Raw genomic sequence first — 15,318 nt, forward strand, 5'->3', positions numbered from 1 at the left:
CATTAATCATCCCAGATCACTGAATGGTTGATTTTTTTCCAAAGGGTTATACCTCTTAGTTTCTTCTTTCAAACATGCTTCAGAAAAATAAACAGAACTCTCAGCAATAAGTTCAGTCATTGCTGGAGAACAGTTGAATAAAATACGTATTTCACATAGCTGTGCAGACTGAGAATATCTATTCATAGCACAGTATTTCATCATCCTATTGGAAGACAGCTTCTTCTGCACCCATTTCTGAAGAAGTAAAAGTACAAGATATCTATTCCATACGAAAAATGATGTTAAGAGATTAAAGTTTCAGAGTAAAGGATTCAAGTCAGAAATACCAAAGAAAAGACTGCATATATTTGTTACTGTGTGTGTAATACTATAGAATTTGATCTTGCTTCCATTGAAGTCAGTGGCAAAACTAGGCTAGAATTAGGCCCCCATGATCACGTACTATTATGTCTCCTTCAAGTGCTGTTTCTGTGGGTGCTCCACTGCAGGTGTTGGTGTGTCCCGGCACCGTTGATCTTCGGTAGCAGTGTCTGGTCGGGGTGTGCGTGCACAGTAGCAGTCTTGCGGCACCACTGGTACCTCATCTAGCACGCGCACACCCCAACCCCTTCAGTTCCTTCTCAACCATCCTCGGCTTGAGACGGAGTCCGTTAACAGCGTCACTAAAAACCTTCAATAAAATTAGATTGTTAGATAGCCTAGTTATTACCTTTGTTATTTTAATTAGTATCGTTATAGTTAGCATTAGTTAACCTTAGTTAGATAGTATTTTAAAAAAAACTTTTGTTTTCTCATCCCCCTTTTTTTCCACAAAAAATGGATGCCTTAAATATGCCTGGCTCCCAAGGCTTTAAAAGATGTACTTCATGTAAAGACACAATACCAATTTCTGATGGCCACTCATTACGTGTCCGATGCTTAGGTGAGCTTGCTACAAGCTCGCTTAGAGTTCATCTCGCCACCATCACGGCCTTCCATCAACAGGTAAATGGAACTTTGATATTCGCTCACCCGATTACTAAGCGATTTTTAACGGGCATACAGAACATGTACCCAGACATCCTAGAACCCACACCAGCCTGAGACTTAAATCTGGTGCTCAGAAGTCTAACCAGGGCCCCATTCGAACCTTTAGCCACATGCTCGTTACTATCTATGAAAATGGCATTCCTGGTTGCCATTCCATCGGTGCGAAGAGTCAGCGAGATAGGGGCTTTCGTGGCTCACCCCCCCATACACAATATTCTTCAAGGATAAAGACACATCCTAAGTTTATGCCCAAAATATCTTCCTCGTTCCACCTCAACCAACCAATTCACTTACTTACATTTCATCCAAATCCACGCACTAACACTCAGGAAGTGGTCCTGCACACACTGGATGTGCACCATGCCTTAGCATTTTATCTGGACAGAATGAAGCCCTTCTGAAAATCACCTTGACTTTTTGTGTCAACAACAGAACGATTGAAGGACTCTGCCATATCTACGCAAAGAATATCTAAACAGATATCCAGCTGTATCCATATGTGCTATTCACTACACAACACTGAAGCCCCTCCAGGCATCAGAACCCACTCGACAAGAGCTTTATCTACCTCCATAGCATTCCTACACAACGTGCCCATTCTAGACATCTGCAGGGCGGCCACCTGGGCCTCTGAACACACATTCATGAACCACTACACAATTACTCTCGGTTCAAGTTCAGACACAAGACTAGAGCTACGTCTACACTACGGGGGGGGGGGATCGATTTCAGATACGTAAATTCAGCTACGGGAATAGCGTAGCTGAATTCGATGATTCTGATCCGACTTACCCCGCTGTGAGGACGGCGGCAAATCGACCGCCGCGGCTCCCCCGTCGACGGCGCTTACTCCTACCTGGGCTGGTGGAGTAGGCGCGTCAATTCGGGGATCGATTATCGCGTCCCAACGAGACGCGATAAATCGATCTCCGAGAGATCGATTTTCTACCGCCGATCCGGGCGGGTAGTGAAGACCAGCCCTAGGTCTCACAGTACTAGCTTCAGCAACGAACTCAACTCCAAAGCCCTTTCCATCCTCATGAGGGCACTGTTCTACATTCACCTGAAGTGGAGCACCCACAGGGACAGCACTCAAAGAAGAGAAGGTTACTCACCTTGTGCAGTAACTGAAGTTCTTCGAGATGTGTCTCTCTATGGGTTCTCCACTACCCATCCTCCCCCCCTCTACTTTGGAGTACAAGCTAAACACTCCACGATAGAGAAAGAACTGAAGGGGTCAGTCCATGTGCATGCTAGATGAGGCACCAGCAGCACCGTGAGACTGCTACTGCGTATGCGGACCCCGACCAGACACTGCTACCAAAAATCTCCAATCAACGGCGCTGTGACGCGCTGACACCTGAAGTGGAGCACCCACAGGGACACAGATCTCGAATAACTTCAGTTACTGCACAAGGTGACTAACGTTCTCTTCTGCCTGACCCCTGCCTTATTCACTTTAAAGAATGGGTGGTGTACAATAAACAAGACACAAGTTCTCAGATTCTCTGTCTTATTTGAAGCCATTTTGTTTTGCATTTTCAACAGTCAATCTGAAGTAATTCAGAAATCTTGATTTACAGATTAACAGAAAACAAAAACATTTTTCTCCCTCTGCATCAAAAACCACTTATTATCTCTTCAAACTTTCCCAGTAGATAAATCTCTGTGAAAAGTCATATACTGCCTATGTTTGGAGATAAGGGAAAGTTCTTAACAATTTTTATTGTGGAGCATCATGGGCAGCGGGTATAATAGACCAGGGAATTCTAAGCCTTCCCTGGTGCCGCTGCCGCCAACCTGCTGCTGGACACCTGGGCCAGGATGGCCCTGTCCCTTCCCCTTTCCCAAGGCCCCCGCCGCCTGCTGCTGCTCACCACGTCCCTCCTCCTCAGGGGTGGGGGAGTGAGGCGGGAACGGGGTGAGCCAGCAGGGGCGGGGGGAGGGTCTGGTGGGGGAGTGAGGTGGCTCACTTGGTTGGGCACGGGGAGGAGGCTTGCCGGGTGCAGGGGGGCCGGCAGCTCGGCCCGGCTGGTGTGGATGGGGCTGGCCCGGCGCTCAGCGGTGTCGTAGCTGGCCTGGCATCCCGACTTGGGAGGGGGGCAGGGCCCGTCCCGTCCGGGGGGTGGCTCAGCCCAGTGTTCGGCCTGCCCGGCGGGGCGGGGGCTTGGTCCGGCATGGCTGGGGCCTGACTGGCGCTCAGGGGGGTGGGTGGCCTGGTATGGCATGGCTGGGGTGGGCAGGCGCAGGCCCTCAGCCGTGGGGAGGGGCCTCAGGAGGGCTCCTCCTGTTATGCGGGGAGGTTGGAGCTACAGCATGCAGAGGGGGTGGGGCCTCGGGCGGAAGGGGGCGCCGCCAGCAGACTAGCCTCTCCAAAGCGGAGGTTCACCCGCCACCCATGTGGAGCGTTATGGGCCCAATCATCCTTTTACTGCTATCAATGTGAGTTCTTTCATGTAGATTAAAGTGGGAACAGACCTGGGCACTGTCCCGTGGAGTAAAGCATGTTGCATTTTTTTTTTTCTGATTGTAGCTTAAAACATAATGGTATTTCTCTAGATGGCAGCAAACTGATATTTTCCTTAGCTCAAGTGGTAGATCCTGTGTTTCTGTAGCCAAGCAGAATTCCAGTGTGAGCTCCACAAGTGTTCATTATTATTTTGATGTGATAGCCTCTTCATAGTTTAGAGATTACAACCACAGTCCCATTCTGATTGATTTTTTGATCCCTTTTCTAATGCAAAGAAGGGAATTTTCCATACTTAGAGATTTTTTAAGATTAAGTTCCATTTTCAGCTAGAACATTTTCTGACTGTTTTGATTGTTTTAATCTCAAGAACTTTAAAATATCTTAACAATACCCTTCTGAAACTTTAGAAAAGTGTTTTTCTTTGTATTTGTCTACATTACCTCACAAAAATTGAAACTTAAGTAGATTTTGACATTGGTTTATGCAAAAATAGCATTCAACTACAAGAATGATAAAACGTTTTAAAAATTGGTGCTATTTGAAAATCAGATATGAATTATCTATCAGCGGAGCTGATTTGAGGCAGCAGTGAGTAGCAATAGAAAATATTTTTTGTCAACATCCTTGGGTGATTTTTCAAAAGTGGAAAGAGACTTTGGGATGTGGTAAAATAGTTGGTTTCTTCTAACACTAAATAAGGAAAATTGGACTAATCTTACAGCTACCCTGTGTTTGTCTTCTTTGCTATTGAGCTTCTTCCTACAATCCTTCCCAAATTCTGATTTTCCAAGGTTCCTCCACAGATTTAAAGAAACAGTACATATTCTTACATGCCTCTCATACACATTGTTTCAATAGTGGTTGCTTAGGTCACCTGTAAATTGGAGATGATAATTAAGGCACCATGTTTGTCACTGAGGTCACAGAAGTCACAGATTCTGTGACTTTCTGTGACATCCGTGACTTCTGCAGCAGCCCGTGTGGCTGGCCCGGGAGCTGCCTGAGCAGCTCGTGGGCCAGTTGCACTACACAAAAGAAAAGATAACAAGGTAGTTACCTGTCACATCATCTAAAAACCGAAGCACTTAAAACCAAAGAAATTATTAGTTAAGAACCTCATAAATCTGATGCTGGGCATATCAGAAACATAAACTAATTATTCATATCAAGTTTTTTAAAAAGCATATTTAATCACATCACAACCACCTTAACTCTGACCCAGAATAAATACTATATTCATCAGTAACCTCAAAATGTAAACGCTGCATATAGAACCCTTTTGAAAAGGAAACAAAAAAATATGTACATGTTAACGACCCACATTGGTCAGCCTTAAATACTAAACTACAGATAAATAACACAGTTTTCATATTAAAAATACAACATTATTCTTAAGAAACAGCAACTATAAGTACTTGGGAAATCCACTGCAAACTGCATCTGTAGTAACTTAGATAACTTACAATGTTATGGGGGGAGGTAGGTTTAAACTTGCTAGCCCACCTCAACTCCTCCTAGCTCTCTGGATCCCCAACAGCGGAGCTTCTCTGTAGCCAGGAGGAAGTGAGGAGTATGCATTGCCCTCCCTTGTGCGGGGGCAGAGGGAGATCTGTGTATGGCGTACTATACCTGCACACTGTTCACTAGGATAGGTTCTAGCCAATAGGCCCCGATCTTTCAGGGAGCTCTGATGACTTTAGGGGAGATCTGCCCATGCAGAGTTCCTTGCAGGACTGAGGCCTTAGTAAACAAAGGGCTATGCATAAAACTAATAGATGAATATTTTAAAACATAGTTAATAAAAATAAACTTTAACAGTTTACCTTAGAAAACAATAGTGATCTCTGTTGCCAAACACACTAAGCATGAGTCAATATAGTTATAAAGCACATCTTTTAATCTGTGAAAATAGGGGGAATCTCCTTATTTTATCTCTAAATTTCAATTCTGTTTCCAGTCTTTTTCCATCTGCACTCTCTTGTAGTATAGTATTCAAAAATCCTAAGTAATTTTTATTTTCTTCATTTATTTACGGGTCATTTTTCAGTTCTGATTTCCAAGACCTATAAACTTATTGGCTTTTGTTCTTACTTCTTCAGCTCCTTGATCAAAAGTCTGTTTCTTCCTTCTCTTCTCTGCAACCAGATACATGGCCAGGTGTGTAGTCAGTATTGCTTAATACTATGTAGTTCTTTGTACTGGGCACGTTTTTCTGTTTGTATTGTTTAAATTTTAATTTCAATTAAGAACAAGTTTTGTCTGGATTGTCATAATATTGCAAATTTAAAAACTCAGTTTATACTTTTGCTATACTTTACAAAAGTGAATAGCATAATTATTTAAATTAGCAAGACAGTACTGCTGTTTTATGTATTTGTGTGTAATGCTGACAACAGCTAAAATGATACCATTGATCAGTACTGAAGAATGGAATGTACAGAATCATATTTATTATATTTGAGTCATGGCTGTCTTTAAACAGCAGGGGTTGGTGGATATCATTTTTTATCTTTTAAGTAAAAAGTTGTTTTCAAACTTAGTCTTTCTTTTGTAAAATCCACTCTTGGAGTTTCTCACGAGGACTGCCTTATAGTTATCTAATCCAATGAATCCTGGAAAAATCCATCAGTCGTGCATTTACTGTGTATGGACTAGTGTCATGCTACGGTACTGTATATATTGTATATGATGACCCTTTCATTTCCTTTTTGCCTATCAGTCTAGACCTCAATACTTAATCATTTAAGTTTGTATTTTGTATAGTTTCGTTTTTCATTTTTTCTTGGTGTTAATAGTTTTCTGACTCCCTTTTCATCCTCCACTCCTCTTTCCTGGGGAAAGATAAGAAACTCCCAACCAAAGACAAAAAAAAGCTGTCAACAAGCCCTGGAGTTTCATAGGATCTTAAAAGCCAAAGGTTCTTCATTCTCCCTAAAGCTGATTAACAGAAACTCCCCAAGTAAAAATTTGTGTTAATCTTACCAACAATTATTTCTTCCCAAAAGACATTGCAGATAAGAAGATGGAAGCTATCCTTAGATAGAACTTTGAAACTTCTTCAGTGATCCATAAAGTTTGTCTACACTGCAGTTAGACACCCAAGGCTGGCCTGTGCCAGCTGACTCAGGCTCACAAGACTCAGGCTGAGGGGCTGTTTAATTACGGTATAGACCTTCAGGTTCAGGCTACAGCCCAAGCTCTGAGACCCTCTCACCTGGCAGGTTTTTAATTGCTGTGTAGATAAACCCATAGACACTCATTGGCAAGAATATTCTTCACTTGAGCCATGACGTCCTGGTGCAGTGAGTTGAAAAGCCTGGACCACGAGAAGCCCATGACAAGTTCAAGTCAATACTGAAGAAACTATCCCTAGCAACTACATTTGTGGCAGATGGATCCATGGACTCCATGAAGCTGGCAGCAAAAGGCTGTGCAAAACTATTCAAAGCAAATCCCCCTGTGCCTCAACTTCTCAGGTGGGAATCCTGTTTAGTTAGACACTGGGATAAGGTGGAAGTGAAAATATTTATTCTCTATATCAGAAAAGATAAAAGGACTACAGTCCTTATACAAAAGCTCCTTTCATTGCTACCCACAACACAGGCCACCAGATAAGGGACTTTTCTTATTCCAGGGTAAACACTAAACCAGTAACCCACAGGCATGTCCTGATCTGGGGACAAGTTCAGCCCTTGTTTCCAATCCAAACAGTCAGTATGGCTGCAACTATGCCTGATTCCACCCAGAAATACTCCTGGAAGGCACTTAGACACATGGTTCCAGTCAACATTAGAGTACAACACTGATAATCTCTGGTGCTCCAGGCTCTTCTACATCTTTATCCATTCTCCAGCCTTAAGACACAGCAAGCCATCCTGAAGTAGATCTCTCATCTCCCAGAGCTATGGGTAGTAGAGCCTGTCTCTCAAGACCAAATGTTTTCAGGGTTCTATTCCATATTCTTCCTAGTAAGGGAAAGATCAGGAAGAGTCCAAGCCATCTTAGACCTCAAGAGGCTGAACAGGTCAACAAAGAAGAATTAAATTCAGAATGGGTTTCTAGCTTCCATTATTTTTTACAATCTCTCCAGCAGACCTGACAGAAGCTTATCTGCATATTCCACTGTTTAGAGTGCCTTGCCACTCAGTACCAGTCAAACTCTGCTCTCTGGAGGGTTCTTCCTCTTCTTCCTCTTTTCCCAATTGTGTCTGTCTTACTCCCTTACTGAAGCAGTTTCTTCTTCCCAAAATGCCGAACTGGTGAGTAAATTAACCTTGTAAAGGAAAAAAAAGGATATTAACCAGTATTTAAATTTTTCCATTTGTTTCTCAGAATATTGAATGAGTAAATCTCATCATTTGTAAAATTACTGTTCATGAGGTACTCATCACTGTTATATCTGTGTGCTAGCTCCATATATTTCAAAATTATGCTTTCTTATATGCTGGCTGTTGTTGTGTCTTGTCTTTTTAGATTTTAAATTCTTCAGGTCATTGACTGTCTTAATGGAAAGTCTATTGTGGACACTACAGAAATACAAGTTATAAATAACAATGCACAGTACCATGGGTATGAATAAACAAAATGCTTAGGAAGAGCTTGCAATCAAAACTGTAAAAGTGACAGTAACTAATTCCCTTGAGAGAGGAACACACCTTTTCGTTCCCCCTAGTCAATTTAAGCCACTTAATACAAAGGTGCAGAGTTTGTTCTCCAATCCCATAACCATCATTCACCATCCTTAGAAGAAGGATGACAAAAAGAGATGAGTGTTGCATCTTTCCACAAAGATAGAGAGAAGGTTCTCAGTGTGATCTGAGGGTCTTGCAGTAAACTAATATTGTACATTTTTATAGCAGCTAAATTAAATACTGATGTTTTATTTTTATATACAATTTAAGGACTCAATCTTGCAAAACTTATTCTTGCAACAGTAGCTTCATTGGGTTGCAGTACCGGGCCTCATATTTTTAACAGGCCAAACTTAGAATTAGATCGGAGTGGGCAAACTTTTTGGCCCAAGGGCCACATCGGGGTTGCGCAACTGTATGGAGGGCCGAGTAGGGAAGGCTGTGCCTCCCCAAACAGCCTGGCCCCCGCCCCCTCCCACTTCCGGCCCCGACTGCCCCCCTCAGAACCTCCAACCCATCCAACCCCCCTGCTCCCTGTCCCCTGACTGCCCTAACCCCTATCCAGCCCCCTGGGACTCGACCCCCTATCCAACCGCCCTCTGCTCCTCATCCCCTGACCACCCCTTCCCGGGACCCCCCACCCCTAACTGCCCCCTGGGATCCCACCCCCTTATCCACCCCCCCCTCCCCGCTCCCCACCCCCTCACCAGCAGCAGGAGCTCGCAGCCACGACACCCGGCCAGAACCAGAGCCAGCTGCGCTCCCCACGCTGCCCAGCGGGAGCAGTGGGCCAGAGCGCGGCCCATGGGGCGAGGTGTGGCTGCGGGGGAGGGGAGTAGTGGGGGAGGGGCCAGGGACTAGGCTCCCAAGCCGGGAGCTCAGGGGCTGGGCAGGACAGTCCTGCGGGCCGGATGTGGCCCGCAAGCTGTAGTTTGCCCACGTCTGAATTAGATACATATACCCACCCCTGAATTTAATTGTGATTTTATTCACATATCTGAAGATAGAATTTAGCCCTCCATTACTTATTGATTGTGCTTGTTTGTATGTGTTTAACTACTAAATTATGAATCATTTATCATTAGTTAAATACATTAATAAGTCAACAACTAGTAAGGATGGTTTATTAAGCAGCATGTGCATGAAGGGGTGTAAAAGCCATGAGTCCTACACTCCTCTGAGCTATAAAGTAGTTAATTATAGTTTGTAAATATACTTCATAGGGACAGAAGAGGCTAATTAGCAACCATCTAGTCAGTTGGGATGGTCTGGTTTATTTGGTCCTGCCTCAGCGCAGGAGGCTGGACTTGATGACCTCTTGAGGTCCCTTCCAGCCCTACACATCTATGATGTCTCTGAAGGTATAGATTGTTTTACGATGCTGCTGATATTGTTCAACCATCAGAATATGAAGACTCAGCTAATCAAGATTTTCTCCAAAACAAAACTAAATCTCTGTTCAGGATTTTCGTTTCACTTTTATTTACACTCTGTAGTTGTTTTTAAATATATAGCAATATTTTTGTGACATGAACTACACTAAACTGTTTATATGTAAATATTGTTAATACTTAATTTCAGATGCAGCAGGAACTAGAAAAAAGTATCACTAAAGAACTTGACCAAGGTAATTTGTCAAAGCATGTTAACATTTTTTTTTTTCAAAAACTGAGTGTTACTAAATATCATTTATGATTTTGTTATAATTCAAAAATAGTATTAAGCTGTTATGTTATATACCATTGCTGTTTCTACTAATTTTCAAATTTAGTAAAGTTCTTTTTGCAAGCACTGCCCACTTACCAAAGTGCTGTACAGATTATTATGTAATTCCCCCACCAAAAAAGTCTTAATCTGAAGTCAATTTTGCAGAAATTCCCAAATAACACACACATAGGATTAACACAAATACAATAAATCCTCTTTTAAGATTTTTCACAAACTTTAAAAATCACTTCTCCTCTCACACTTCTTTTAATCAGTATTATTGTATATAATTGATATTCTTCCAAATTTATCACTAGAATAAGCAATTGTCATGCCGTTGTCTTCATTGGAATTTAGTGTACTTACAGCATCTGTGGATTTGACCTATTATTTTCAATAGCCCTTGAAATACTAACAGTTATTTACTGATTAGCAAAAAGGCTAATGTATTGCTTTTATAATTAAAAAATATGGTTTCTTCCTTTGTGAATGTCCCTTTTATGTCATGTTCATCATGTTTCCTTTGTATTGATTTAAAAATGTGTATCTGCTGTCTCTGGACCTGATACAATGCCCACCGCTGTCGGTGGAAAAAATTCAATGGGTTTATGACAAAGCCTATTGTAAAACTATCACACAACATAACACAGAACATATATGGTCATTTGTTTTTCTTCTTCTTTCTAGCCACAGCTGAACTTGAAACTGGATCTGTAAGAGTCTCTCCTGTAGGATCTACTGATGGATCTTCAAAAAATCTAAATGTGGATCAGGATCCGGTTTCCAGGGCAACACAGCAGTATCTAGATGTTTTAAAGAAAAATTATATGATTTGAACAAAACATTAAAGCAAGTTTGTGGAAATGATTTTGTTTACATAACATTTTAATGGTTTCCCATTAAATGGGTTCAGATGTGAAAAATCTTAATTACAATTTAAATATAAACTATAAAGGTATTTTATAAATATCAGGCACATTGCACTTGTCTCTGGAGAAACACCACATAGTTATATAGTCTCCTTTTAAATTAAATATATAAGCCATACCTTGTTTTCATTTGTAACTAGCAAAGGATACACAGAGCGGTGTTCTTGAGTTTGACAGAACTGCCTGAATGTTAGTTGTTACAACAGCTGTTCTGAGTCTCATCCCATTCATTTTCTCTGATGTATTTTAACCAAAGCGTTTCCTGAATTCTGTTTTGTGTGTTTTCTGTTTACGTGTATTTTATGTTTTTAAATGTTGTCTTAAGTAGCCATTAGCATGTTCAGATCTGATGCATCTGTTTTGTGCCCAGTTCTGTAGTCCTGACACAGGGAAAACTGTTGATTCACTGTAAGATTTACCTATATTAGGTTTGCAGAATTAGGGAATTGCCTAATTTGTTTTTGCTTTTATTCCATTGTGTTTGAGTTTAAAAAATACTACATATCTGTAATAGTGCCAAGAGATTTGTAGTGTGTGTTTTATATGGTAGGGGAAACTTATCAATACAATGCACTGAATTTTTTATTAAATAATACAGCAACTTGGGGCATTCTGAGTTGTTAGTAGATCACTATGTTGTAAGTACAGCTCTTCTGTAGATGAAATAGAGTAAAACTATATATATATATTGTGCGCCTACCTCCAATTTTCTTGATATTTTTCAAAGTTGGTGCATGGAAAAGCTAAGTTTTGCATTATTACTAAAAGCAGAAGACCCCTTGATCATAAATCTAGTAAACTGGACTTAAAGCGAGTCTGTTTCAATGATCAAGACAGTTTTACTTATTCCAGCGATTCATCCATTGTTACTGAAGACCCATATTTCTGCCATTAAATATCTTATTATCAGTAATGTTGTGGTTCAAGATGATGTAACAGAGGAAGAAATCCGCACTAGAGAAAACATGAACAATGATTATATTGAGATGAGCAGGACATGAAAAATATATCCTGTACCTACTACTCCAAGAACTAAGCTAACTAGCCAGGGTGGAAAAAACCTGTGCCACCATGTCTCTTAACAGTTTTAAAGGAATAAAACAGTTTTGAATAGTTGGTGTATTGTCTTTACTTGTAAAATACTACATTTCAACTGTTCAATAAATTGTTAAATGTAACATGTCTCACTTTTGTTTTACATTGCTTCTCTTCCTGACTATACTTGTGTATCATTTTCTGTGTTGTTTCCAGTGTCTGTTCTTTCTTTCCTTCCTTCTCCTACTATCCCTTTACTCCCTTTCCTGTCTTCTACTCCACCCTCACAACTGATCTCATTTCTAATACTTTTGTCTCTCCTTTCTCCCCACAAAATGTCAGTCCCCTGTCTCTTTTTCCTACACACCAATGTGCATGCTTATTCACATACTCCTTTCTCTCTGGTCTTCTCCTTCCTTCTGATTGAAAGAGCAGCAGCTCAGTGGGCCAGGGAGAATGGCCCCTATTGAGTTCAATATCCCATACAAAACTTCCACTCACCCTGAGCAAATTGCTTTTTAAAACCTCATACATATACAGTTTAGGGGAGGTATTGCAGCAGATCGTTTGCTGGTGTCATTCAGCATAGTCCTATTGACTTTAATGGAACTATGCTGATTTACAGCAGCTGAGGATTCAGCTCATTATCTGCCACCTCTAGATACCCCAGGCAAGATTCAAAAATGGGTGCCCCTAAAGTTAGACTCCTAAAAAGTGACCTAATTTTTTCCGAAGTGTTCAGCACTCCCAGCAGCTCTCATTGAAATTGCATACCCCCCCCCCCCACCACCACCACCACCACTTTAGGGGAAAGCACTACGAACTCAAACTACAACTCAAAAATCAAAATCATTTTTGGCTCTGGAGTCTTCCCTAAATGCCCCTAATATGAAATTGAGTATTCTAAATTGGTAATCTGTTAGCAATCAGCCAGCAAACCCTTCAGCTAACCAGAGCCATGGGACAAAATTCCACAGCAGCAACTCCTAAATTCCACTGTAACGTTAATTTATTGTGTATCAGCATCAATTGTTATAATCTCCACCATCATGAAAACGTACACCACTGTGGCTTCTAGTAGAAAATAATCATTGACATAAAACTTCATTATACTTTTCAACCATGATTAGTTTAGACTAGACCATTGGTTCTGGTATGCTCTCTTGGTGGTTGGGCTTCAGCTCCCATGGCAACACAGCTCACAACCTCCTTCTCCCAATATGTGCTACCAAAGAGAGAAGCTTGTACTGTAGTCTGCTTAAGCATTTATCTCACCAGATCCTCAGACCTCCGCTGCTGCGCTAGCTAGTCTCTGCTTCTGTCCCTCCCTCTCTCTGGCTATATTCCAGTTCTCACTCCCCAACCTCCTGCTGCCTAGGTCCACAGAATATTGCAAAGAGCATGCACTGTAATCCAATTAATTCCCTGTGATATGGAAAGGGGCAGAGCAAGAGGTAGGTACAAACAAGGTACACAGGGTAACAAAACAAAATGTCAGGTGTCTGACTGCAGCAGCAGGTGATGCTAAAACAGAAATTGTTAATTTTGTGACATCTTGAGGAAACTGCCAAATTACCAGTTACAGAATTGCAGTCCGTGTGGCTCTGATTCAGATGAATGGGGCAAGTGACCCTTCTCAGAGCTATTAATCAGCCTCTCTTCTGACACTGCATCCATTTACACCGGATTAAGGGTTTTAAGGTTTTCTTTGCAACCACAAGGGCTACAAGGTGTTTTGCTTTTTAAATGAAAGCTAAGATTCTGAAGTCCAATTCTGTGGCAAGGGGCTGAATAGCACAATACACAAGATCCTTTAATATCTACTGTGACCCAAAACTCTTCCTGTTCCACACTGACCATCATTCTTCAGACAGAGAATTAAATGCAAATGGAAATCCCTTCATATTTTGCTCTTGTGTAAACAGAAAACATCATAGTATGGAAACCAACCTACTCCTATCTGCGTCCATGCCCTACCAGAAAACGGGGTTCAGTCTTAAGGATGGAGAAGGGGCCTCTCCCTGCAGGCTGGCCCCACACTAAAACGAAAGTAGCACTTCAGGCAGACTATGACCAGATCAAGGGCCACATGAGGACTCCATTCCCCATACGGCTGCACCACCATGGGATTATAGATTATAGATTATATTCCCATGTTCAGAATTACTCTTGATTTATTGAATAAAGCCTGGAGTGGTACTAAATGACTCCTGCAGTACATCCATGGTGCTAGACAAACTGAGGAGGAGACAGGCATCCTTCCAGGCTCCTGAAGCCATCTAGCAGGCTAGTCCCATACACAAGGTATTTGTACCAGCACCTCACCTCAGTTGAGTGGTGTCCAGGCCAGGATCAATAGTGTGCTATTAACGTTAATAAAATCTTCCCCTTCAAGCATTATAGTGGTGCAACAGCACCACTACAGTAAAGTTGCATCACAGTTTATGTTTAAAGCTTGACCTTCCTAGATCCTCTAAAATCAACATTCTTAGTCAGTGTCCTTTTGAAATTTGGTGTGCTTCAAGAAGGTGACAGGTAGGGTTAGTCACCCAAAGTTGGGGTCATTTGAACTAAGGTGGTGGAGATATAAGCCCTGAAAAATAAGTCCTTTTTAAAAAAGTTTCCAGGTGTTTGGTTTTTGTGTTTTTTTTTGTCCAGATCTAGAGATCAAATCATTGCTGTGATCCATTGGTCTCAATCTGTTGAGTTTCACCAAAGGTCATGCATGGCTCCCACTAAATCTGAATGGTGACTCCTGACTGCTTTGAAATTTGGTGTGCCTCATGGAGGTGTCCAGTAGCCCACGAAAGCTTGTGCTCAAATAAATTTGTTAGTCTCTAAGGTGCCACAAGTACTCCTGTTCTTTTTTAAAATTAATCAAGAAACCAAAGGACATGAAGAAAAGAAATTTTTGAATTGCCTATACACCAATGCTAAGAGCCTGGGTAGTAAATAAGAGGAACTGAAATTGCTAATTTATGAGCATAAATTTGATCTAGTTGGTATTACTGAACCTTGTGGGATGATTCACATGACTGGAATGTTAAAATCAGTGGTTACAATTTGCTTAGGAAGGATCAAATGGGCAAAAGGGGAGGGGGAATGGCACTCTGTCAAAAAATGGCATTATGCATTTCCAAGTCACTGATAAAAGAAAATTATCTTGAATGCTTATGGATCAATACACTACCAAATAAGCACAAGCTGGGATATTAGTTTTTAGATGGGTGTCACCCAATCACACTAGGGAACAGGATGACCACCTCCTTATGCACCTATCTATAAGGAGTATGGAAAAAATCTGTGTGATTTAGGGGGATTTCAGTTTGAGTGACATATGCTGGAGGTCTCATTCTGCCTGTCCTGAAACATTCTAATTTATTGTAATTGTTAACCATCATATATGACAATTTCTTAACTCAAAAAGTGTTGCTTCCAACACGGGAATTCTTTATTAGACCTTGTCCTAATAGATACAAATGAACTGATCACAGAACTAAAAGATAATGATAGC

At 41.4% G+C, this 15,318-nt stretch overlaps 1 protein-coding gene across 1 annotated transcript in view; it reads left to right on the forward strand.

Moving 5' to 3' along the window:
• Positions 1-10,676, forward strand: part of ANKRD26 (ankyrin repeat domain containing 26) — a 173,887-nt gene extending 163,211 nt beyond the window's left edge. Inside the window, exons 39-40 of the mRNA XM_065405700.1 lie at positions 9,715-9,760; positions 10,528-10,676. Coding sequence (XP_065261772.1) covers positions 9,715-9,760; positions 10,528-10,676 — 195 coding nt within the window. The remainder of the gene's footprint in view (positions 1-9,714; positions 9,761-10,527) is intronic.
• The last annotated feature ends 4,642 nt before the right edge of the window (positions 10,677-15,318 follow it).

Source organism: Emys orbicularis, chromosome 1 (assembly GCF_028017835.1).
Source record: "Emys orbicularis isolate rEmyOrb1 chromosome 1, rEmyOrb1.hap1, whole genome shotgun sequence".
Lineage (NCBI taxonomy): Eukaryota > Metazoa > Chordata > Testudines > Emydidae > Emys > Emys orbicularis.